This window comes from Rosa chinensis, chromosome 5 (assembly GCF_002994745.2).
Source record: "Rosa chinensis cultivar Old Blush chromosome 5, RchiOBHm-V2, whole genome shotgun sequence".
Classification (NCBI taxonomy): Eukaryota; Viridiplantae; Streptophyta; class Magnoliopsida; order Rosales; family Rosaceae; genus Rosa; species Rosa chinensis.
Genome location: NC_037092.1, coordinates 79,572,656 through 79,599,663, shown reverse-complemented (window position 1 = coordinate 79,599,663; position 27,008 = coordinate 79,572,656). Strand labels below are relative to the sequence as shown.

At 42.8% G+C, this 27,008-nt stretch overlaps 1 protein-coding gene across 1 annotated transcript; it reads left to right on the top strand.

Annotated features, from left to right (window-relative positions):
• The first annotated feature begins 11,212 nt into the window (after positions 1–11,212).
• LOC112166365 (26S proteasome regulatory subunit 6B homolog) lies at positions 11,213–14,604 on the top strand. Its single transcript, XM_024303203.2, has 6 exons — positions 11,213–11,813; positions 12,802–13,032; positions 13,185–13,343; positions 13,534–13,686; positions 13,803–13,886; positions 14,145–14,604. Exons 1-6 carry the CDS (start codon positions 11,322–11,324, stop codon positions 14,277–14,279), a joined length of 1,254 nt encoding a protein of 417 aa, XP_024158971.1. The 5' UTR covers positions 11,213–11,321; the 3' UTR covers positions 14,280–14,604.
• Positions 14,605–27,008: the final 12,404 nt, after the last annotated feature.

Here is a 27,008-nt window from a genome sequence, read left to right as displayed (position 1 = left end):
TCCCAGTGATTGCTCTGCTCAACCTACAACGTTGAGTATCGATACGGTGAACGCAAAGAGATCACAACCAAAACCCTTACCAGTAAGGCAAGAAGTCCTTTTTCGAAAGGCAAGAGAAGAACCCTATGACGAGGTTGGTGCTCTCCTCGTCCACAGCGCTTGAAGAAGAAGTCAGGTCAAGGGACTACCCCAACGACTGCACCCCGCGGTGCTGGCACGCCTGCGCAATCACTCGCTCAAAAGAGACAGTTTGCAAGCCAACTGGTTTTGGAGCCAAACATTTTGGCACGCCCAGTGGGACCACAATAGTGTTTCTTTGTGAACGCAACCATTGGGAAGTCTAGCGATAACCCTTACCAAAAGGGCTACGCTAATTGCTCAAAGCATAAGACCTCCAGTTACAGACCACATTCTCGTGCGGACTGTCGTGGTCTCTCTGAAGAACAAGTGACTCAACGATTCTCTCATCAGCCCCAATCACCCGATATGTCAACTGCACAAGGTGAGAATCGCTCGACCGCTACTGAGGGTCAGAGCGTCAATGTCAATCAGACCAGCGAGTCTGTTATCCCCATCACTGTCAACACTACAGTGGGAGGCGAGAAGAAGAAGCTTTTGTCTCGAAGCCTATTCCGGAAGGAGCGACCGCTGAGGTCAAGTTCGCGATCATCATGGAGAATGTCGAAAACCATCGCAAGAAGATGGATGCCGACTTTGCCAGGGAAACCGCAAAATCGGAAAAGCTTCTTCGCGAAATTGAGCAGCGGATGACTCTACATAAGGAGAGTACCCGGCAGCAGATCACACAGTCAGAAAGTACCTTGAAAGCGCACGCTGCAGGTATCGCTAGAGAACAGGATCAGCGTCATAATGCAATTTTGGACGCTATAGCGGATCATACCAAATAGACCGCGTCAAACATAACAGATCTGCGCAAGGACGGGGCCAACTTGGCAACTGAGGTGGCCATGCAGAGAGCCGAATTGAACCAGGCGAGAGATGTACTGAATAAAGTCCTAGGGGATCCTAATGCTATCCTTAGCTCTCTTGGCCAGCCGTCCGGTTCAGGCAAGTACGTGCCACCAAATCAGCGCGAAAAGACTAACCAAAATGTTGTGTCTTCCTCAGCTACTGTTGCTACTACTCCGGTGAAGAATAAAGAACAAGCCTTGGTTATCAATGGCAGCAAAGAAAAGACTGCCTCATCAAGCGGACATGCCACCAAGAAACACCAAGTCTCGAAGGGCGCAGGAACTGCGTCGGAATCTATGACTTTCGGCCAGTACGACAGCGATGGAGCAGAAGTGGTATATCAGGAACTGCCGGGGAGTTATTATGCGCTCGACCAGACTGGCGCCCCGGTCAAGATAACAGCTTTATCGAAGGAAGAGGTTTTGCCTGCAGTAGCGCTCCAGCAACAGGCTACTACCCGCACTGTGCATGTTGGGGCAGGATCAGCAATAGCAAACCAGGCAGCATCTGGGCAAGCTACCCACCGAGCCGCAATGGCACCTCCTCCGCCTCCGGGACCAGATTACGTAAGACGTGATGAGGTAAAGGAGATGATCAGATTGGCAAACCCTAGAGGCCAGCCAGATGGGGTCTATGAGGGACCTTTCCCGCCACACATCATGCTCGCACCCTTCCCCCGAGGTTATAAGAACATTATCTTCTCTACGTTTTCAGGGGAGGACACTGAAGATGCGGCGACTTATCTGGCCAGGTTTAGGGTACAATGTGGCCAATACCAGAATGATGACGTCCTCAAGTGCAGGATCTTTGGCACTTCGCTGTCGGGCGCTGCCTTTAGATGGTTTTCTAAGTTCAGACCAGGGACTGTGACGGATTGGCCGGCAATGGAACTACTTTTCCGTGAGACATTTGGGACTATTGAGCCTGAAGTAGACCTCGCCTCTCTCACCCAGATGGCCCAACAGCCTACAGAATCGGCAGTCGCTTATCTTCAGCGCTTTCAAATCCAGAAAGCCAAACTGAATGTCATTCTGCCCGAGAAGGAGTTAGTCAAGTTGGCGGTCAAAGGTTTGGAGCCCCGACAACGAAAGAAGCAGCATGGCAGCATGATTCAGTCAATAGGAGAGCTCATCACAGAGGTGGGCAGTTTCAAGCATCTCCTCAGAGAAACAGATGCGAGGAAGAATGCTTCCAGAGGGACGTACGTGCCAGGTAAACACCGTACTATGGCGGCCTTGAGCTACCAGCCGGCCACCTACGACCCTTATTATAATCACAATACTGGAAAAGCGGCCCAGGACAATGAAGAGGACGAGGATAATGATATAGCAGCCTATGAGCTAACCGGGAAGAAGAGCCCGTCCTTGAAGCAGTTGAAGATTTCAAAGGAGCCTGTTAAGCTTAAATCAATGGCCTTCACCAAGCCGGAGTTCGCGACATATACTTATGACGCCAATAAAGCTCACGAGATCCTCGACGAGATGATCGCTGCGAAGATGGGGAAGACTGATTTTGGGCCTTTTCCGCGGCCAGAGCAGTTGAAAGGAAAGAAGTACTGCAAATTCCATAATCTGTGGAACCACAATACCGCGGACTGTGTAAAACTCAAAGACCAGATTCAGGTATGGCTTAATAACGGTAGTTTGCAGGTAGAGGCTCCAGGCACAGCGGCGGCTTTAGTTGACGTGGATCCCTTTCCTGATACCGGGATCAATATGGTCAATGTGGATTGGAACAAGCGGCAGCGACGGAAAACAACTCTGGATTTGGTTCCGAGCAAGCAGAATGATAAGTCTATCGGATGAAACGCCAGCCAGGGGTAGAATTGAGCCAACCAACCACGCTTCACCCGTGATCCTATGCTCGCGATGTAAAGAGGAGTGCGGTATCCAAATACCGCACGAGGAGGTCGAGCAGACATTTCACTTTGGCTCCCTGCCACCAATCAAGTGGGCTTCCTCGTCACGGAACTATCAGCCTTCCAGTCCAAGAGAAAGGGAGAAGACGAAATCACCACCATCCCCCAGAGACTCCAACTTATTCATGAAGCTAAAAGCAGCCGCGGTTGGTCCAAAACAGGAAGAGTCCAGGAGCGATTGCAAAGATGTGCTGACCAAGCCCTATATACCACCTGCGTCAGCCAACCCTATCAAGGAGGGCAGATGGTACACCAGGGAAAAGGGGAAGGTGGTGGAGATTAGCCCGTCCAGGAAACGGAAACTGCAGCGCAAATTTGGAGAAGCCAAACGCGCTCTAGAGGCTTTAAATCAGGGCCTGATCAAACCGTCCCAACTGGTCAAATCGCCCGAACAATACCAGAAAGAGATGGAAGCGCTGGCTGCTAAACCATTAAGACCTCCCCGTGGCTTTAACAAACAAACAGATTCACTAACAGGGGCCTCAAAGCCCAGTGTGTTTTGCAGGATCTCAGAGGAGCGCTCACCACCTCTTGCGCAAACGGAGAGCTCGCCAACTCGGTGTCAGCATGTCAGGCGCCGGCTATTCGGTGAAGCACCAGTGGTCAAAGCTTCAGTCTTTGAGAGGCTGGGGGGCAAGGACAGAACTGGTGACACCTTGCAGTGGCGACCTAAGAAAGTCCAAAGTATGGTCATCTCTGCCTCAGAGGAGCGCTTGGAACCGGAGAGCGCTAAGCCAGTTGTTGTGGAGCAGGAACTGGAATCACAAGAGCTTGCACATTGCGAGGTAAAAGGACTCACGGAAGAGTCGTTGGTAGATCGTTTGGCTAAGCAATTCCAAACTGATATCCCGGGCGAAGAACCCAAGCTTGAGTTGGACGATGACATGGAAGGGACATAGACCGCTGATGTTTCTTGCAACATGGTTTATGTACTCCCCGCGAGATATGCATTGCCAGTCGCTGCTCAGGAGTGTGTGGGGATAGAAGAAGAAGGTGTACAGCCGTTGCAGGTCACTTCAGCAGCGGCGACGCCTGTAGAAGATGGAGTCCAGCAGGAAACAAAAGAGATTCCGAACAAGGGGTCACTCATGCACTTCGCCAAGCCAACACCAGCTATGGTCCAGCACATGCGACCACTATACATTACGGCAGACATCAGCGGTATCAAAGTCAGCAAAATCATGATTGATACCGGAGCAGCCGTGAATGTCGTCACTACTCGGACCATGCACTTGCTTGGGATTAAGCGGGAGAAAATCCAGTCCACGTCTCTTGCACTCAAAAATTTCGCAGGCACAGTAACAAAAACCTTAGGGCTATTGTTCTTGCACATTAAGGTAGGCCCAGCAGAGGGGGTCTATGCCTTCTTCGTGACGGATTGCTATGCGGCCTACAGTGCCATTTTGGGCAGAGACTGGATCCACAGGAGTTACTGTGTACCCTCGACACTTCACCAAGAGCTGGTTATGTGGAATAGGGGAATAGATACGGCGGAGGTGGTCAAAGCAGACCCCCGTCCATTCCCGGTCTCCGCAAATTATGTAGATGCCAGATACTATTTGGAGCCTATCACTCCATTACAGGTTAGTGGCATCGATGATAAGGGCCGCCCCACAGGGGTGACGGCCTCTGAACTGGCACAGTGGGGGCTCACGCTAGCAAAAGAAGGCTTGGAAAGGTCTGGCCACGCTGTGCCCAAACCCTTAACCGATTAATGGATTACGACCTCTCGAATGAGGGGATAGAGGCCTTCCACTCGATACATGAACGACTGTCATCATACATGGTGGAAAAAGAGGCTTATGATCGCATCGCGACCTTAGAGGTCGTTAATGAAGAACTTTTTGATCCGGAGGACGAAGAAGAAGTCCGCATTCAACTTGCCCCGGCAGCGTTGGATGATACGCCTCCTAAAGTTAGAGACCCTACTGAGAAGGTCAATCTGGGCACAGCGAGCGAGCCTATGGAGGTATCTATCAGCGCTTACCTAGAGCCTAGCGAGAAACAGAGGCTCATTGATTTGTTGCTAGAATTCAAGGATTGCTTCGCGGAGAAATATGAAGACATGCCCGGCCTGTCACCAGATTTGGTTTGTCATCAACTACCAACTCTCCCTGACAAGAGGCCCGTCAAGCAGGAGCCTCGACGAATGAATTCGGAGACCCAGATTCTCGTTAAGGAGGAGGTAGAGAAAATGCACAAGTCGGGTATTATAAGGGTCGCCAAGTATAATCAGTGGCTATCCAATATAGTGCCTGTCCGCAAAAAGAATGGCAAGATGAGAGTCTGCGTCGATTATAGAGACTTGAATCTCGCTACGCTAAGGATGTTTACCCCATGCCGGTCGCGGATATGTTGGTAGATGCTGTGGCAGGACATGAGTTGTTGTCCTTCATGGACAGTACTGCAGGATATCACCAGATTCCGGTCGCTGAAGAAGACAGACATAAGACCGCTTTCCGCTGCCCTGGCTTCGCGGGAGTTTTTGAATATGTGGTTATGCCGTTTGGCTTGAAGAATGCTGGTGCGACGTATCAAAGAGCCATGAACTTGATCTTCCATGACATACTGGGAAAGGTTTTAGAGATATATATCGATGACGTAGTCGTCAAGTCTCAGAAGAAGGAGGACCATATCGCGGATCTCAGGAAAGTTTTCGAGCGCATGCGAAGACATAGACTCAAGATGAATCCGGCCAAATGCGTGTTTGGGGTCCAGGTAGGAGACTTTCTGGGGTTCATAGTTCATCAGCGAGGGATTGAGGTCCCTGAAGACAAGGCGAGCGCAGTTATCAACGCGTCTCCCCAGCGGACGAAAAAGGAATTACAGCGCCTGTTGGGTAAGATCAATTTCCTAAGACGCTTTATCTCTAATTCTGCAGGCAAAATCCAACCGTTCTCGCCATTACTAAGGTTATAAGGGCAGAATGAGTTTGTGTGGGAAGCTAAACATCAAGAGGCTTTCGACAGTATCAAGGCCTATTTAGTAAGCCCACCAATCCTGGTTCCACCCAGAGCCGGGGTCCCATTAAAGCTGTACATTTCAGCAGCAGAGGCCTCCATTGGCAGCCTGCTCGCTCAAGACGATGAGGGAGGTGTTGAGCATGCTATATTTTACCTTAGCCGCACATTGACAGACTGCGAGACAAGGTACACCCCTATGGAGAAACTGTGCCTCACTCTGTACTTTTCCGCGTGCAAATTACGACACTACATGCTATCCTTTACCACTTGCGTCATCGCTCAAACCGACCTGGTCAAATACATGTTGTCCCGGCCTATCTTGAGAGGCCGCATTGGCAAATGGGTGTTGGCTCTCTCAGAGTTTTCGCTCCAGTATGTGCCACAGAAAGCTGTCAAAGGGCAGGCCATCGCAGACTTTCTTGCACATCATCCTACGTTAGAGATACCCGCGCTGAAGGAGTTAGAGATTGCATGCACTAATACAACTCGACCAGATTTGGCATACATCCCTGAGTACGCGGTTTGGTACCAAGCTACGGTCTACCTGCAGCCTTGGGTTTTATTCTTTGATGGCTCAAGAACGGACACACTGGCTGGCGCGGGGATTGTTCTGGAAAACCCGGCTGGTGACCGCTTCTCTTATTCTTTCCAATTAACATTCCAATGTACTAATAATCAGGCTGAATATGAAGCTCTTATCATTGGACTCGAAGTCTTACTGGAAATGGGCGTACGGGTCGTTCAGATTCGTGGCGATTCTCAGCTCGTTATCAACCGGCTCCAGGAAAAATATCGCTGTGCGAGTTGGTTGCTTGTGCCATATATGAATCGCGCTGTCGAGCTTCTGGACCAATTTACCGATGTCGATCTGGAACATATACCACGTGAGCGTAACTTTGCAGCTAATGAGCTCGCTCAGTTGGCCACAGGAATCACATTGAAGTATGGAGTGCGCGAGCGCATTTTGAAAGTTGAGCGTCGCACATTACCGTCGTGGCTTGCGCGACCTGATCCACCAGATGATCCTGTGGTCGCGGTACTAGAACCTATTGACGTGGATTGGCGAATCTCGCTGATCGAGTACCTCAAACAACCAGATCCCGGCGCTGACAGGAGGGTTCGCTTCCTCGCGTTGAACTACTTCCTTCGAGGTGATGAATTGCGACGACGTGGGGAGGATGGAATAGATTTTCTCTGTGTCTACGGTCGCGAAGCTAAACGGTTGATGCGCGAGGCGCACACGGGGATATGTGGAGCCCATCAAGCTGGACCTAAGATGCGCTGGCTTCTGCGCCGTCATGGTTATTATTTGCCCAGCATTTTGAAGGATTGTATCGCCTTTGCCAAGGGTTGTGAGGACTGTCAAGCGCATGGTCCAGTCCAACATGTTCATAACATTCCAATGCAGCCTATTATTAAGCCTTGGCCTGCGCGAGGCTGGGCACTGGACTTGATTGGAATGATCCATCCTCCGTTTTCCCTTCAGCACAAGTTTATCATCGTCGCCACTGACTACTTCACTAAGTGGGTTGAAGCAGAGCCTTTGAAGGAGGCTTCCGGTGCCACCATTCGCCAGTTTATCTTCCGTAACATTCTCTGCAGGTTTGGCATCCCTGAGGTGCTGGTTTCGGACAGGGGGGCAGCGTTCATGGGAGGCCCCGTCGAGGAACTGGTCAATGATTTTGGTATTCAATTCGTACATAGCACTCCGTATTATGCCCAGTCTAATGGTCAAGCGGAAGCTAGCAACAAGACAATCATCACCTTATTAAAGAAGATGTTGGTAGAGAACCCTCGCCAATGGCATGACACTTTGTATGAGACACTTTGGGCCTATCGCACTTCTAAACGGAATCCCACCGCCACGACGCCGTATGCACTTATGTTCGGTCATGACGCTGTCTTACCATTAGAAATTAACGTTCATTCTCTACGCGTGCAAGAACAGCATCATTTGAGCGGCGAGCGATTACCACCGCGAGGAAGATGGAACCACAAATCGATAGTATGGGTGATACCTGCAGCGTTCCAGCGAGCTAGATCTCGTGCCCGTGTCTCGCGATACCAGGAAATCTCCTGTGCACTAATGGAAGATGGCCAATTCCCTATCTTGGCTCGATGGTTCTGGGCACCCCAACCGCTAAAGTCTCCAGGAGTCCTTCGGAGGACTGGAATGGGCCGGCGAATGGGAAGGCCGTATAGGGCGATGGCATCGTCTGGAATAACGCCCTGCGGTGCTGGGCCTAACCCGGCGTGATGATCGGGAAAACGAAGGAGTAGGGGTCGATGAATTGAGGTTTCAAGATGAATGCGGGCACCGATGCTGGTGCCCCAAGTCTGAGCGGCATTTTCATTTAATTCTTCTTCCTGATCAATGATGATTTTCTTAGGGGGAGCCATTTCTGGTTAGTGTGCAGAGAATATTTTGGCGGAAATGGTTTTTCTAGGCTTAAGAGACTGGAAGGGTTTCTGAAGTGACAAGGTTGCGGCTGTGAGTTTAAATAAAGGATTTTGTGAGGGAAACGATGCGACAGAAAGCGTTTCACGAATGAAAGGACGCGACCTTCAGTAATGGCATCGTTTCAAGCGACCGGCACGTTTTTCTAAGTCCCCTTCAATCAGTTACACTCCAGCGGGCCTGATTTCGCGGCCTGGGGGGCAATGTTTGAGCCCAAAAGTAATTTTGGCAAGATCCTTTAGTGGATTTAGCGTAGCGGGTCGATAACTGCGGCCCAAAAATAAGCCTACTTGGGTTTGGGTTACAGCTTCGCCCATTCCGTAATTCATAAGGAAAACGAAACCTTATTGGAGTCGAGTAGCAGAGATTGAATAGGAAGCTTCAATCAATAATCCTTCGGTAGCAAGGAACAGTCGAAGACCTAGGTATAAATACTAGGGTTCAAGGACAAAGAAAGGACCTCTCACGAATCAATCAATCCCAGCGATTACAAAGCCTCCCCGGAGCAAACCTTCAACCTCGTTGAAACCCGGTGACCGCCCGCCAGTCCTACTCTCCTCGCGAGCCGACTGTCAGCCTCACCGGATCAACCCGGCGACCGTGCTTCCAGTCCTAGTCTCCTCGCGAGCCGACTGCCAGTACTACTGCCACCGATACACCTAGCGAAGCAAGGGTAACGCCCTCGCAACCCAACGAAGCTAAAGTCACGCTTTAGCAAAACCCGTGCTTTCTCACAACTTCCCAGTGATTGCTCTGCTCAACCTACAACGTTGAGTATCGATACGGTGAACGCAAAGAGATCACAACCAAAGCCCTTACCAGTAAGGCAAGAAGTCCTTTTTCGAAAGGCAAGAGAAGAACCCTGTGACGAGGTTGGTGCTCTCCTCGTCCACAGCGGTTGAAGAAGAAGTCAGGTCAAGGGACTACCCCAACGACTGCACCCCGCGGTGCTGGCACGCCTGCGCAATCACTCGCTCAAAAGAGACAGTTTGCAAGCCAATTGGTTTTGGAGCCAAACAGAACCCAAGGGAAAAAGCTTCGAGGTTGAAGAGTCTGCTGCCCTTGCATCCCAGACCATCAAGCACATGATCGAGGATCTTGAGGATCCCATCCATGAGAGTACTATTCCCCAAGTGACAAGCGAAATCCTTGCCAAGGCGGTCGAATACCTCAACATGCACAGGCAATGTTGCCCGTGTCAGCATTAATTGTGTAAATAGGTTTGACACCTATTTCGTGCTTGTACACAAGAACACACTCTTTGATCTCATCAAGGCAGCAAGCTTTCTTTGCATTAAGGTATGAGAATGGATGAACTACGAGAGTATTTCAACATCAAGGAACAACTTAGGGACAAAGAGCCTAGTACTTGGAAATATGGTCATATTGATTTTACACCAGAGCTGAAGCCTATGGAGTCACTGCAAAAATTCTTGTATTCGGAGAGGGAAAAAAAACAGTGGCAGGGCTCTTCCTCAACGTGATATTAGGATCAGGGGCATTGCGAAGCCCATACATATTGACACTTATAGAACTAGGCATCATGAGTTTATCCTCAGCAATGTGATTTATGAGAGAGCCGATCAATTTCGTTGGTCGATTTATGAGCCTTTTGCTGGAAAAGATGGCACCAGAGTAAATGTAAGGGACCATGTTATATCAATGGGATATAAATTATCTATATTTGAGTTGTAGTTTAGTGAGCTATTTGAGCGCGATATGAAATTATCTATATCAGTAAAGAAGACACAAAAACTAGAATTTCGGATAAAATAAACTAAACTGTAATGATAATTTTTTTATCTACTGCGTTGCGACTGTTTGGTTATTAGCAGTACCGTCTTTATAGCTATTGTTAAATATTCAATTTGTTTTCTGGCATATTTTATTATTATTATTATTATTCAAAGTTCATACTGTACCATTCTCCAAAAAAAAAAAAAGAAAAAAAGAGAGAAGAGGTTCATACTGTACTTTTGATCCAAAAACCTGCAAGATTATTCAAAGTTCATACCGTACCATTCTCAAAAAAATAAAAAATAAAGAGGTTCATACTGTACTTTTGATCCAAAAACCTGCAAGATTATTCAAAGTTCATACTGTACCATTCTAAAAAAAAAAAAAAAAAAAGAAGAAGAGGTTCATAGTGTACTTTTGATCCAAAAACCTGCAAGCCACATGTGAACACATGATCCCTTTGCCTGCACTCTGACCCTGCCCTCAATGTGGAGATTGAATTGTTCATCTTTTGACAATGCATTAGTAATTTACTAATTTGCTAACCCAACATTGACGACACTCGCCACAGCAAACCTATAGTTTTTGAGTGAGTGATGTATGCCACGAGCTTCAGATCCGTGCTTAGCTTGCGGGAGGTGTATTGTATTTGGATTTGTGCAGACTTTTTTTAATAGGATGCAAAAACAATTAATACATGTATTTGGTTAACGTGTGTGATGACATTTACATATAAAATGATAATTTTAAGTAAGAGCTCCGATCATAAATGAAAGATTTTCAAGGTTAATACTTGACAGCTCTAGTATCCCAAACTATCCGAACACACATATAATTGAGTGAGTTAAGCTAAATCAGAAATCTGTTTCTCCTCTAATGTAACAATGAAGTGATGAAGTCAAAAAATCATAAATTTTATCGCCACTTATCCACGTAGTAATTAGGAATTAAAATAAAATAAAAAAAACCACTCTAGTAATAATTCTTCTATCTGAAATCAAAATAATGAGCCAGCCCAGTAATCCTTAATGACATATTGGGCTCAATTGAGAATCCCATAACAAGAGACTGGACGGCTCAGGGATTCCACGAATCCGACCCAAAGCTGGATTCGGATGCGGGCTGAGGCGGTGGAGCAACTATAAAAAGCCCACGCTGGAATAATCACTTTCTTGTTGCCTACTCTAATTTCCAAGTACTCAAATCTCCGCCTGAAGCTTGAAACCAAAACAATCAACAAACCCTAAAAAGCGAGCAAAATCTTCAATTCACAATGGCATCGGCGATGGTTCTGGACCCGAAACCCCTACCAGAGCCACCGGCTTCGCTGCCCTCCCTCAGATCCGACCCGGCCTTCACCGACCCGAACTCCGACGAAGACTCCGATCTCTACAGCCGCCTCAAGGCCCTTCAGCGCCAGAACGAGTTCATCGACATCAAGGAGGAGTACGTCAAAGACGAGCAGAAGAACCTGAAGCGCGAGATGCTGCGGTCGCAGGAGGAGGTGAAGCGGATCCAGTCGGTGCCGCTGGTGATCGGCCAGTTTCTCGAGATGGTCGACGAGAACCACGGCATTGTGGGCTCCACCACGGGCTCGAATTACTACGTGAGGATTCTGAGCACGATTAACCGGGAGCACCTGAAGCCGTCGGCGTCGGTGGCGTTGCACCGCCACTCCAATGCTCTTGTGGATGTTCTGCCGCCGGAGGCGGACTCGAGTATCTCGCTGCTCAGCCAGTCGGAGAAGCCCGACGTCACCTACAGTGTAAGCTATGCTCAATCCTTCTTTTGGTGTTTTTGTTGAAATTGGAGTAGGGATTTTAGGGTTTTTGATTATTATTATTATTTTTTTTTTTGCGGAACTAGTTAAAATTGAAGTAAAAAAGCATTAATTTAGGATCAATTGGGGCTTTTGAATTGAGGCATTTAACAATGTTCAGGTCCATGTGCTGTGGGTATAGCTGAGCTAATTGATTCTCTAAGTTGTTTTGCCCGAAAGTCTATCCCTTTGGTTGAGTATTGAGTGTTAAGGTGAAATTAGGAAAAGCCATTAATTGGAAGCAATTGGGGGTTTTTGAATTCTGGAATTTAACAAAACTCAGGTGCCAAGTGCTGTGGCTATAGGTAATTTTTTTTTTTTGGGAAAGGATAGCTCAGCTAATTGTTACTGAACGAGAGTTTGTTCTCTTAGTTTGGGTTTTGCCCAAAAGTCTGCACCTTGTTCAAGTATGAGCGTTAAGGTGAAATTTAGCAGAAGGCATTAATTGGGGCTTTTGAATTCTGGAATTTAATGAAATTCAGGTGCCATGTGCGGTGACTATCTAAGCTAATTGTTACTGAGCGAGAGTTTGCTCTCTTAGTTCTTGGGCAAAAAGTCTAGCCATTGGTCAAGAATGAGTGTTAAGTTTGAAACTTCAGCTTTTCTGGTTGCAATATGCATATAGTTTTTCAATATGAGATTAAGTTTAAATGAAAAGTTAAGTATTTAAGTTTCATAGCTGTAGTTCAGATTATGAAATCTTAGTTTAGGGGTTCCCAATTTACTACCAAGTTGCCTCTCTCTCTCTCTCTCTCTCTCTCCATAGAAACAATTCCTATTGGTTTTGCTGTACCAATTGTAGTCTCAGAGTTGGATGTTTGAAAATTTTTGTTTCTGTTTTTCATCTGTTTGCTAAATACTACTTCGGCTGATTCGTTTCATAATAACATGATACTGTAATACTGATACTGATTTATCGTGTTCCATGTTTAAGGATATTGGAGGATGCGATATTCAGAAGCAAGAAATCCGTGAAGCAGTGGAACTTCCACTTACTCACCATGACTTATACAAACAGATTGGAATAGATCCTCCACGTGGTGTATTGCTCTATGGCCCACCTGGAACTGGTAAAACCATGCTAGCTAAGGCTGTGGCTAACCATACAACTGCTGCTTTCATTAGAGTTGTTGGTTCAGAATTTGTTCAGAAGTATTTGGGTGAGGTAGGATAATCTGTAAAACTTTTATTCTTATCGTACTTGGGCTACTCTATTTTTATGTCTTTCATCTTGGAACAGCAAATGCTATGAGGTCAGTGTAGGAGATTTTGATTGTATATAGTAATTCTTATTATGATTTTGTTTTCTTTGTCTAGGGTCCACGAATGGTTCGTGATGTTTTCCGCCTTGCCAAGGAGAATGCACCTGCCATCATCTTTATTGATGAGGTTGATGCTATTGCTACTGCAAGGTTTGATGCTCAAACTGGAGCTGATAGAGAAGTTCAACGAATCCTAATGGAGCTCCTCAATCAGGTAGGTCCAGGAAATCTTTATTTTAATGTGTAGGGCTTTTGATTATTTAGAAGTGCATATCTATTTGAACTTAGATACGCAAATTCCTTTTGGAATTGGAGAAAATATTTTTGTAACAGCAATTTTTGGTACCGTATTCATTTATTTCTTGCCAGCTCTCAAATTAATTAGGAATTGTTATCTTTTGCAGATGGATGGGTTTGACCAGACTGTAAACGTTAAGGTCATAATGGCTACTAATCGTGCAGACACTTTGGATCCTGCACTTCTGCGTCCCGGAAGGCTTGACCGTAAGATTGAATTTCCTTTGCCTGATAGGCGTCAGAAAAGGCTTGTTTTTCAGGCAAGTAAAATTCATATTTGCATCTTTCCATGAATGATTTATTTTACAATTATCTTGGGAACTTTTACAAAGTTACTGCAAGTAATCTAATTTCAAGTTCCTTGCTTATTCTGCAGGTTTGCACTGCTAAAATGAACTTGAGTGATGAGGTAGACTTGGAAGATTATGTATCTCGGCCAGATAAAATCAGCGCTGCTGAGGTGAGTTGTGATTTTCTGTTAGAACAAAAATATTTTTTTCTTGCTATGGTTATCTGCTATAAAAATTAAATCTTGTTCTCTTTTAGAGGGTTGGGCTAAGGTGCTGAAATAGTTGTGACGTACAAATAATGATTACAGTATCGTTATGTTAAAAGTTCATAAACATGGGATGAATCAAAAGTTTTGCAGCATTTCATACTTCGTAATTGTTTTCAGTTTGCTAACTAATATGACGGTATGGAATGCTATATCCTACAGATTACAGCTATCTGTCAAGAAGCCGGAATGCACGCAGTTCGCAAGAACCGATATGTCATACTCCCAAAGGACTTTGAAAAGGGTTATCAAACCAATGTGAAGAAGCCTGATACTGACTTTGAATTCTACAAATGATCGCGCTGGAGGAGGTTTCCGTTCGGGTTGCTGAAGAGCCCCTGTTAAATATGGCTTCTTTGCCATTACAGCTCACCGGAAGGCTTTTTTAAATTATTGTCTTGTATGGTCTTGAGCTGTCAAGTGAAACTATACTGTTGTTTATTGTGATAGTGCAGTTCTTCTAGCGTGTTACTTGATATTCTTCTTCGATCTCAGCATGTGTCAAATTTATGAGAACACTTTCATGTTAACTAGAAGACGGGTCAAAATTACAAATTATTAGAGGACTATTCCTTCAGCAAAGTAAGAATGAAATTTAATGGAGTGCAAAATAACCTTTGTGTTTTCTAGCCTTTTTTTATTTCTTTTTATTTTCTGTCATTGTCTTAGAGTAGTTTTTGTACTTCTGCTGTGAGTTTCAACCTCTATCCGTAACAGTTTGGACCACTACCTTAGACAGAGGCTTCGTTTTTACCCATTACTTTCATCCAAGGAGGCAAATATATATATATATATATATATATATATATATATATATATATATTTGTTTTAGATTGAGAGGGCAGTTGATAGTTGGTACTTGCAGTTGGGTTCCCCTTTGAATGATCCGTTTGTAACTTTGTATGAATAATAGAGAATCCTATACCAAGTTCATATAGTGATGGACAGATTTTTTTTAGGACTAATACAAAAGCAATTTACATTTATGCGTCCATATGTTCAGGCCTGACTGTGGGCCTAAGCAAACTAGGCCCGAGCCAATCAATTTAATGAGTTTCAAACTTTGTTGAGCCATAAATAATAGTTATAATACTGCGATCGAAAAATTATTGTGATAAAAAAGAAACAAGAGCACACCTTTTTTTTTGGTATTGAAAAGAAAAAGAAAAAAAAAAGAGCACACCGTGCTCACAAATGATTCATCAGTAATAGTTCTCTTCAACAAAATTAAAATAAGAGCGGTATATCAACCCTAGAGAGCGAGACTCTAGCTTAGCACCATCGGCGAACATAATCGTCGACGACTGGGAATGATGGCACTGCGCATTCTCGCGTGGAACTGTCAAGGCATAGTGAGTAACAAGAGGAGACGTGCTTTGATCGATCTGATTCGACGAGAGAAACCGAAGGTCCTGTTTCTCTCAGAAACCCTATGTAGTCTGAAGCAACTGGAAACCTTACAAATTAAGGTAGGGTTTCGACAATTGTCTAGGTTGGCCTAAGGAGGATGATAGTCAAGGTATAGCTTGCCTGTGGATGAACGACGCATAGGTGTGAATCCGGAATTACTCGGCTCGACATGTTGATGTGGCTATAGGAGTGGAAGGAGCGGCTGATGTGTGGAGACTCACTGGTATCTACGGGTAACTGCAGATTGACATGAGACCTGGAATCTAATGAGGCAACTTGCAGCCCAATCAATACTGCCATGGCTGATTGTGGGGTGATTTCAATGAGAAAGCAGATAACTCTGAGAAAACAGGAGGGGTGCCTAGGAGGCATGCTCAAATTCAGGCATTCAGGGAAGCAATGATGGATTGTTCTCTTATTGATATGGGGTATAGTGGAAGCCCGTACACATGGTCTGATTACCAAACAAAAGAGAGGTTGGATCGTAGTCTATGGACCGTGGATTTGCGGGGACTGTTTCCCTCGTCTCAAACGACTCACTTACCACCAAGTTCTTCAGATCACAGTCCATTGCTTGTTGATGTCAGTGAGAATCCTGTACCTCAGTCAGGCAGGAGGAAATCACGATTCCAGTTTGAGCAATTCAGGGCAACTCACCCGGAGTGTGAAGCGGTGGTCCAACGTGGTTGGCAGATGGGTGTAGACGGTGACCCTATGCATTGGGTTTGTCAGCGTATCAAACATATTGGAAGAGAGTTGACAGGATGGCAGAAGCAAACTTTCATGTTTAGACAAGTAGAAATGAGAGCAGTTCGAACTCGTCTGGATGAGTTGCTACGTAAACCCTATGATGCAGCTGATCATGGTGTAAAGCAAACTCTTGAAGCAAGGTTTCAAGAGTTGCTTATGCAGGAAGAAATAGTGTGGATACAAATATCCAGGGCGGCAGGGCGTTATGGCTGAAATGTGGAGATAGGAATACGGCGTATTTCCACAGAAGAGCATCCAATCGAAAGCAACGTAATCGGATTCTGGGATTGTTTGATGCAGCAAACCAATGGGTGAGTGTCTGAGTGATGCTGCCGGTATTGATAGGGTGGTCAGTGAGTATTACAAGATTTTGTTTCGAACTGAGGGGGTGAACAACAGAGCTTTGGAACTTATACTTAACACAGTCCAGCCTCGGGTTACGCGGGACATGAATGAAAGGTTTTTAGCACCGTACTCTGATGAGGAGATAAGAACAGCACTGTTTCAGATCCATCCTTCCAAGGCACCTGGCCTAGATGGGATGTCCCCATTTTTCTTTCAGAAGTACTGGAATGCAGTTGGTCCAGATGTGCGCACGGCTGTGAGGTATTTTTTGTCCTCGGGTGTTTTGATTAAGGAGGTAAACTTTTCACACATCACACTTATCCCAAAGGTCAAGAGTCCGAAACATATGTCGGATTTAAGGCCTATAGCTTTGTGTAATGTTTTGTATAGAATTTGTTTGAAGGTATTGGCAAACAGGTTGAAAAGAATTCTAGGAGGTATAATATCACCATTGCAAAGTGCATTTGTTCCTGATCGATTGATTTCTTATAACATCCTGGTTGCAACTGAAGTAATTCATCATTTCATAATAATCGTAGGGGAGGTGACGGGCATTTCAGTTTGAAGTTGGACATAAGTAAAGCGTATGATAGATTGGAGTGGCCGTTCTTGCAGGCCATAATTCTGAAAATGGGTTTTGCATCAAAGTGGGTGGACTTGATAATGGCTAGCATTCAAACTGTTAGCTATTCCTTCTTAATGGAGAAGTTCGGGGTTATGTTAAAATTTTCCAGGGGTATTAGGCAGGGTGACCCTCTGTCACCATATTTATTTATCTTGTGTGCAGAAGGCCTATCTTCTTTAATTGGCCATTTTGCACAGAGGCGATAGATCCAGGGTATTGTTCTTGCACCAGGTGCACCACAGCTCCATCATCTTCTTTTTGCAAATGACAGCTTCCTATTTGGTACAGCTACTGATGAGGAATGTCGGCAATTTCGAAATATTCTGTATACCTATGAGATAGCGTCTGGCCTAAGAATTAATTTGCAGAAAAGTGAGGTAGCTTTTAGCAAAAATGTCGATCCTAGATAAACAATACCAATTGGCAGGTTTGTTGGGAGTACAAAGAGTTGATAAACATAAAAGGTATTTGGAGCTTCCTACATATGTCGAGAGAACAAAAACAGCAGCCTTTAGCTACTTGAAGGAGAAGTTGATGAACAAAGTAGTCAGTTGGAGAGCAAAGCTGTTAACTGGAGCAGGCAAAGAGATCTTGATTAAAGTAGTAGCTCAAACAGTACCAAATTATGTCATCAATTGTTACAAACTATCTATTGGTTTATGTGAGGATTTACAACAATTGTGTGCAGGTTTTTGGTGGGGGGACTCAGAAGAGAAACAAAAGATCCATTGGAAGTCTTTGGATAGACTATGCGTCCCAAAGAAAGGGAGTGGCATGAGGTTTAAAAATCTGCATTAGTTCAATATGGGTATGTTAGTGAAGCAGGGATGGAGGTTAGTCAGAAATCCTAACTTTCTGATTGCAAAGCTGTACAAGGCTATTTATTTCCCTACTTGTGATTTCTTGCATGCTGAGTTGGGAGAACAACCTTCGTTCCCCTGGTGGAGTATATGGGAAGGTCGAGCAGTGCTTGCACAAGGTTTAAGATGGCAAGTCGGTGATGGATGGCTACCAGATAGATACCCTCGAGGCCTAGTTCATTGTTTTTTAGGTAACTATTGCATGATTAATGCATCTTGTGTGAGAAATTTGCATTATGTTTCATTTATATATTTAGAAGTAATTCATTATATGCATAGTAACAAATCTGACATAGGGATAATTTCCTAAATCTCTAGATATCTATATGATTATGAAGAAAGGCTAAAAGCTTAAAGAACATGACAGTCATCATGATTACTTTTCCCCATTAATCATCTTCAGAAATTGTATGAACTTTGACCTTCCCAATAACAAATATCTGCTCTAAAGAGCTGCAAACACAAAATAAAATCTTTAGGAAAAGAATATTTGGCAGAAATTGACATACATATGCAGGTTACAGTAACATTAATCCACAATGACATATATATATATATATATATATATATATATATATATACAGATCCTATCCAGAGCGGAGCTCCGCTTTGAAAATTAAAGTGTGAAGTTCAAGTTTTGGGTCACTTTTCGGTCGCATATCCACATCTCGACCGTTCAGTTTTTAGGTACTAGTGTATAGATCGTCTATACAAATTTTCAGCCAAAATGATGATCGTTAAGGCATTGATAACTGCCTTAAAGCTAGTACGGTGCAGGTTAACAGATTCAGTCCGTCCATTGGTTTAAGCGAGTTAGATACCTTAACGATCATCAATTTGGTTGAAAATTTGCAGAGATGATCTATACACTGGTACCTAAAAACTGAACGGTCGAGATGTGGATATGCGACCGAAAAGTGACCAAAAACTCGAACTTCACATGTTAATTTCAAAGCGGAGCTCCGCTCTGGATCGGATCTGTATATATATATATATATATATATATAAATGTCAAGGTTACATTAACATTAATCCTTCTTGTTTTTTCAATAGACATAAAATTAAGAGAAAATTTCTCAAACAGTACACCAAGTAAAGACCACTAATAATTCTTATACATAAAGTTTCAAACCAATCATTTCGGTACACGAAATCTGAAACTCGACCCACTATCAGTACACGATGTCAATGACGCCGTTAATTTGACACCAAAATGTTTATTATGCCCTCAATTCTTTTTTTTTTTCAATAATTTTTTTTTCTGTTCTTTTATTTTTTTCCTTCGTTTTTATCTCTTTCTTCTTCCTTCTTCCGGCTCCACGATGTGAACTTTGCCCATCACTCCGAGCTCACCCACGATGTCAAGCCGACAACCATACACACAGATGGATCTATTTTTATTGCGCATAGAATCCCCGAAATCAACCCCATTGTCCGCAGATTCCGATCACAACCTCCCTGAAACCAATCAATCCCCACAAAATCCAAAAACCAAATTCAAGACGAATTGAAGAAAACAAAACCCTAAAGATAGGATTTTGAAACTGAACAGGTTAGGGGAAATCAAAAATTGAGAGAAAGATGAAGTAGATACCTGGTTGGAGATGTCGGAGAGCACCTCTATTTTGAGGAATTGAGCCACGCTCTTATCCTCGTCCTCTGATATCATCATGCCGGTGGCCAGATATTGAAAAACCTATGCGGTCGTGGGGCTGGAACACGGCGGTGTAGTAGCGGTCGCCGGGCATGCCTTCAGATCGACTGAGAGGATGACGACCTCTTTGGATTATTGTCATTGATGGCCTTGGGGGGCTAGTACCGGAGATGGTGAGGGCGAACAGCCTCTGCCATGAGGATGTCAAGCCGATTGTGAGGATCTCCCGCCTCTCGAGCACCGGAATCGACTGGGTAAGGCTGGGCTCGGGTCGGGCCGGGCCTGAAAATTAGTGAGACCGAGACCGAACCTGAAACTTTCGGTTCGGGCCGGTTCGGGCTTTTTGTAAACTGAAAACCGACAGACATGGAACCCATTCGGGGCGGTTCGGTTTTCAGGCTTTTCGGGCCCAAAATGCCTGTTTTGGTACCTGGAAGACTGGAATGCATATCAAATTATAATGCTGTGAAATAAACTCATTAACATAACTGTAATCAATTTGCAATAATCTATTTCTCATTCCTCAACAGAAAATCTCAGTTATTACAAACAACGCTTTCTATATATATATATATATATATATATATATATATATAAACAGTTGCATTTTGCTTACAGCACACCTAGAAAGATTCGAGCTTTCAAGTCCATGCAAACAAAATTCTAGATTAACCTAAAGGCTAAAACTAGTAACCTGCCAAGAAATGAAAAAAATCAGTATCACCCATCATTTTTTCAAGTTTGAACTGATTTGGAGTCCGAATCACGACCTCTCTACGAAACAAATATGATCTTAAAAGTTGCAGCTAAGAACATCAGAATACGAATATGAACAGAACAATCCAGAATCATTACCAGTATCCCAATAAATAATATGAAACCAAGATATTAACTTTGCAAAATCAAGCATATGAGCAAACCCTCACTAATAGTTCAGAGTAGAATTGCATATATACCATAGTATAAAAAAACACAAACCCTCACTACAGGTGTGCTGTAAGCTTAAACATCAAATTCCATAGAAACCCCGAAGAAAACTCAAGTCTGCAATTCAACAACCACCCAAAAATCACCAACAGTAAAAGAAAAAACAACAAATCAAGCACAACAGAAAGAAAAATATCAAACAGGCAAGAGATAAAAACGAAGAGGGAACCTTTTCGCTATCCACAGGGCCAGTGCCCTATCGCCGCCGATCGGTGCCACGCCGTCGCCGAGCTGCTGGTTTCTCAGCACATCGTTCCGGAGAGGGTTCTGATTCTGGAATCCTCTTAGAATCGGAGTATTTGCCTTCGGCTAGTGTGGTGGATGGGTTGGGTGCTGTTCTGGAGCTGCGGGAAGTGGTGGTTGTGGTTCTGGTGAAGGATGGGTTGAGTGAAGGATCTGCAGATCTGGAGCTGTTGGAAGTGGTGGTGGTGGTTCTGGCGCGGAGGAGCCGAGGAGGATTTTGATTTTTGGAGACGGAGATTGGAGCAGGAGCCGGTAATGGACGGAGAGAGAGATAGACAACTCAAGAGAGGGGTGAGGAAGGGACTGAGAGGGAGATTTCGATCAGCTGCAAATCTGGGTTTTCAGATTTTGATAATTTGGGGCTGAGATGGTCAATACCATCGAGAGAGGGAGTGAAGGAGGCTGAGGTCGATTTAGACTTTAGAGTTTTAGACGACTGGAGTCTGGAGGAGTGTTTTAGACTTTTAGGGTTGTGTATTTTTTATTTTTTAAAACACTCAATTATGGAGCGACATGTGGCATATGCTAAAGATACGGGTCGGTTCCGGCTTTCGGGCCCTGAAAATATGAAGACCGAGACCAAACCGAAAAAATGCAATCGGGTCTGGCTTCAGACCGAACCGAAAATTTCTATACTAAAACCGAACCGAATCGGGCTTTTTTCCTCGGTTCAAGTCGGGTCCTCGGTCTTTCGGGTCCAGACGCCCAGCCCTACGATTGGGGTATCAGGTCGAGCAGGTCTCGGGCGTTCTCGCTGTAGGCAATGACCCCGAAGGTGGACTCTTCCACCGCAATCGTGCACCCGAACCGCTGGATATGGCTGCCCCTCTGGATTTTGGACAGGTACGCCATGATTTGCTGCAATTGTCACCGAACCACCGCAATTGTCACCAAAGAAGAGAGAGAGAGAGAGAGAGAGAGAGAGAGAGAGAGAGAGAGAGAGAGAGAGAGAGAGAGAGAGAGAGAGAGATCTGAGGGAGGAATCGAATAGATGAAGAAAAATCAGAAAGAAAGAAAGGAAAACTGAAGAACAGAGGTGGGTTTTCATCGTGGGTGAGCTCGGAGTGATGGGCAAAGTTCACATCGTGGAGCCGGAAGAAGGAAGAAGAAAGAGATAAAAACGAAGGAAAAAAAAGAACAGAAAAAAAAATTATTAAAAAAAAAAAGAATTGAGGGCATAATAGACATTTTGGTGTCAAATTAACGGCGTCATTGACGTCGTGTACTGATAGTGGGTCGAGTTTCAGATTTCGTATACCGAAATGATTGGTTTGAAACTTTATGTATAAGAATTATTAGTGGCCTTTACTTGGTGTACTGTTTGTGAAATTTTTCCTAAAATTAATGAGTTGATAAATGCTTTATTGCACAAAGCGCATGCATTTGTTTTAATTTTGGTGAGGAATTGTGCAAAATTGAAACAACTATCATCTATGTCGATCTATGGCATTCAATGGTGTCCCTTTAGGTTGGATTTGGATATCATCATCATTTCTTGGAAGGTCTGTATATGATTCTTGTGGTATGGTTTATACTATGGTCTTTATATATCTATGGCCTTTAGAAGTGAAAAAAGGAAATTAAATTTGTTGAGTTTGTCCAAGCAAACTGCATATGTGATATGTGTGGTCCTCATAGCACTAGTCCAACGGGCATCCTCATCTTGCTGGTTATATCAACCTGAGAACATATATAAATCTGGGAAAACAAAAAACATTGAATTATTAGCTGAGTCACTGTCTCCAGTGGATAAGTGATGGTAACCATGAAAGTGTAACAAGTTTAACCTTGACAAGCATGTGTTGTTGAGAGTCTGAGACTGATGAGTTCATGTCCAACTTATTTTTTGACTGTTTGATTCTGCGAGTACTTGAGTATGACGTAGATGCCATGTGATTGGCCTCTACACCAACTAGGCTCGGAAAGTAAGTTTATGTGCTTCCATTATTTGACAATAACAGCTACTGGGTAGCTGGAAGTTCTTACGTGTAAATGGTAATCATGATTTTAGTATTTGTTGTTTCATGTTACAGAATATACATTTTTGTAAGGTTGGATGTTTTTAGCATGTGAACAGATTTCTTCTATTCAATTTTTAGTGAATTACATTACCAATGTGTGCATTCACAATTGAATGTCACAATACTTTTTTTGATTTAGCAGACTGATGACTAATTGCATATGGTTTTATGCTCCAATGTTTAATATATATATATATATATATATATATATATATATATTCTCCTTAGTGGGAAGAAACTATGGAGACCACATATCTTCAAGAAGAAATAGATGAAGTCCGTGATGAGTGGGCAGAATTTGTTAGCGACAAGTATCTTTAGACTCCTCAGCTCTATGGTTTAACTACGTATCTAGTGAAACTTGTTTAATTTGTTGCAAAATTTACCTTTTCCTCTATATGAGAGCTAAATATGTTTATGACAGCTAGTACTATTTATGTTTCTTTTACTTTTGCAAACTTCACTCAAAACATTTCAATTGAGAAAGTATAGTAAATGTGAATACTTGAAGTACTTCTCTATATATTAATATATTACAATTTCATTTCAATTTCCTGAATTGATGCAGTAGATCATGGTTGAAAAAAAATCGTCGTATCTCTGGCTAGTAGACAATGGATTTATTCTAGAAATCGTTGTAATTTACTATCTTCATCATCACCGACAACGTTGTCAATTTAGAAACCGATGTAACAGCCTCCAAATGCCAACATTTTTGACGAGAAACTGTTTTCTAATGAAGTTGGAAAATATTTTTCAACTAAAAACCGATGTGTATGAAAGTTGTTGAAGGCCAAAAGTGATGTGTTAATTATATTACCGCATCGGTATCTGAGTGAAAACCGTTATTGAATAATTAAATACACAACGGTGTATTTAGTGCTAACGGTATGTGCTAAGTATATCTACTACGATTTCTAACTAAAAGCCGTTGTACTTTATTATGTTCAACATCGGTGAAGTGCCGTTGTGGAGTGAAGCATAAAAAGATAACAGTCACCTAGACAACGAAAATATATTTTTTCAGACAACGGTGCGGAACCGTTATCTATTTTTGATTTTGTATTTTGTGATGAGCAAGGACATGTTCGGGCAGCATATGTATGGCCCCTGCAGTCCATTACCACGCCATTCCATGCAGACCTACAAGCGTTGACTGAGGCAGTCCAAATTGCTGAAGGTATGGGTTACAATAAGGTGATATTTGAGACAGATTGTTCTATGTTGGCAGCTGCAATGAATCAAGGGAAGGTGAAGGTGACTTTTCTATGTGTAGTTTTCTTCTTGATGATGTAAAAGAAAGAATGAGTGCTCATACGAAGTTCAAAGTAAGATTTGCTCCGCATGAGACCAACGTAGTGGCTCATAAGTTAGCAAGCAAAGCACGTACTAGTGTTAGCCAAACATGGTTTGGTATTGTGACTGACTTTATAAGAGATGTCATTTTAAATGAGTATACTCGTTGATTGTTTTAATGAAATTTCATTTCTGAAAAAAAAAAATAATAATAATAAAATAAGAAGGGATGTACATTTGTCAACGCATTATCTGTTGTTAAAATCATACTATGAAAAAGAAAAAAAGAAAAAAAAACAGATGGACTCTTATCATCTGGGATGCAAGACTCTAGGGTTCAGGCTAATCCAATTTCGTTTGTTGCTAAATTACAAATCTTCATAAAGGAAAGAGAAGGATTAGAAGTTGCAGTTTCAAATCCATCTTCTTCAATCATCTACTCTTCTTTATTAGTGAATATTAAAGTTTAAAGTTTCATCACGGATAATTCAATTGTTAGATATATTATGAAATTAATGTTCTATTGTTGTGTCTTTCATAATCCTTTCTTGATTCTTGATTCTTGATTCTGCGTTGTAAAAAGAATCAAGTTCAAATTGGCTGTTAGGTTGTGATTAATTTTAAAAATGGGGACCCCCAGCAAACTGAAAATGATATGAAGTGGTGGTAGTACCAACTTATTCAGTGTTGCATATACAGCCAAGTCCTTCTAGATTAGGCCAGTCCTATATTTCTCTACTAGACTACCTAATTTATGGATCCATGTGCTTGAATTAATATCAAGAGAAGATGCTGCGGAGGGAAACCTCATATTAAATCAATAGGGTCCCCTCCATGAGCTGTTACTCTAGCTATCTTAAGAATGAAAGAGAGAGTTTACAAAGAAATGAGAACAAGATGTCACTCACTGCACACTACTTCATTTCTTCCTTAAAATTCTGTTTCCCATTGCTAGCTGCAAATTGATTGGCATCTCATTTTTTTTTTTTTTTTTTTGACTTTGTCAAGGGGAACCCAAAGGCTTCCTAGGCCCAAGATAAACCCCTTCGGCGCATGTGAAATGCTCCAACTGTGCATTGCAGCACAGTGCCTGGCCACTTTGACAGCTTGGCATCTCATTCTGTCAAGAGTTTTCTTTAAATAACAAAAAAAAAAAAAACTTTTAAATTAGAAAAATCTTAGAACTCTCATTTCAACATTGATACAAGTATTGACGAAATAAGGGATAAGAAGGGTTTATCAACTCCACCAAGTTTGATATCTGATAAAATGTCTCAAAAAAGGAAAATTATTTCAGGGAGAAAGTTACGATTTATTCAAGCAATCTTTTTAGCACATTGCACGGGGGATCTATATTGCATATTTATATGATTACACGGGGGACCTCATGTTGGCACACCACACTCATGAGTGAGTACGCTCTCATTCTCAGTAGTCATGGCCCTTCTGTGGTCTGTGGCTTCATAGAGATCTGAGCTTGACCATTTATTGCATGCTGCAGCTCCTTTATTTTCCTCTGTTGCCTCTCCACTTATTCTAGTATTCTACTGTGAAGACTGAACCGTTCAAATTAGAAGCACAACCCCCAAATTGAGTCAAAATAACAAAAGGGAAAAAACACAGATCAAGTCAGAGCAGACCCCTCTGAAAGCCATCATACTATCTCCCACGATCAATCATTTTCTTTGTCCAGCAAAAATGCAAACATGTTTATGTTTTGAAGGCTCAGGTTTTCATATAGAATAATTTCCAATGATTTACATTAATTGTTACATTTAGCTTTTAAAACATTCATGGGTTCTTCTCTGAATCTCTGCCAAGCTGTGAGAATGATTAAAACAATGACTTGATCTGATGAATAAATATTAAATCCATGTGAGTACTTTGTCCATTCTATTGTGTTCTTTTCAGTAATTTAGTGCATTATACAGCTTTGAATATACCAAACAAAACCAACTTGGATAAAACATAATAAATACAAACAGAGTCAGACTGTTAACGTAGCTTTCCAACCTACAATATTGAATCCTGGGATGCCCAAAAGTCATGCTGTTTTTGAAGTAGAAAATTCAATTTTTTAGGTCAAGGAAATTCTTTTGCCATAGCCAACTCATGAGTAACATGAATGCTTAATCATGAATCTTTTGAGGTAATTAAGTTTCTAATGAGACATCATGATGAATGATGATAGATGTTAAAACGTCTCATTCAGAGTTAGATTGCTAAAAAAAATTTGACCATGCAGCTACAATGTAAACCATTTTCAACATATTTAGACAATTTTCTAGTTTCTTTAAAATATTATTACCCATTAATTTTCACCATTGGAGACTTGAGAGTTGACGAACTTACATGCCCTCTTATTTAATTTCTAATATGGAGAACGTATGGTACCTGCTCCCATTTCATGTGGTCTTATTTCTTTCTTTTTGTTTGGAATTCTTCTACTTGGCATGGGGTACAAGGTGAGCATGCAAATGATTCATGAGAGATCTTAACCTAATAATGGTAGGTTGAGGGTGGTTGGTTATAAAATAGAAAAAGATTGGAAGTGGTTGGATCAAGGTGTGTCATCAAAGATTGTTCTCTAGATTGTTCTCTACCCACAGCTCACGAGTATATTATTCAAGATATTGTGTCTCATTAATCTGTAACCTTTACTCATTTCTCATCTAAATGACCATTTATATATAAATGATACTTCAAATACCCCACCAAATGGCAATATGGCTAAGCTTATTTAAGTCCCCCCCCCTATATTGAATTGAAATTGGGTTACTTGGTAGGTTTCAATTATATTTCTTAAGTAGCGGAAATGGTATGAACATTGAAATT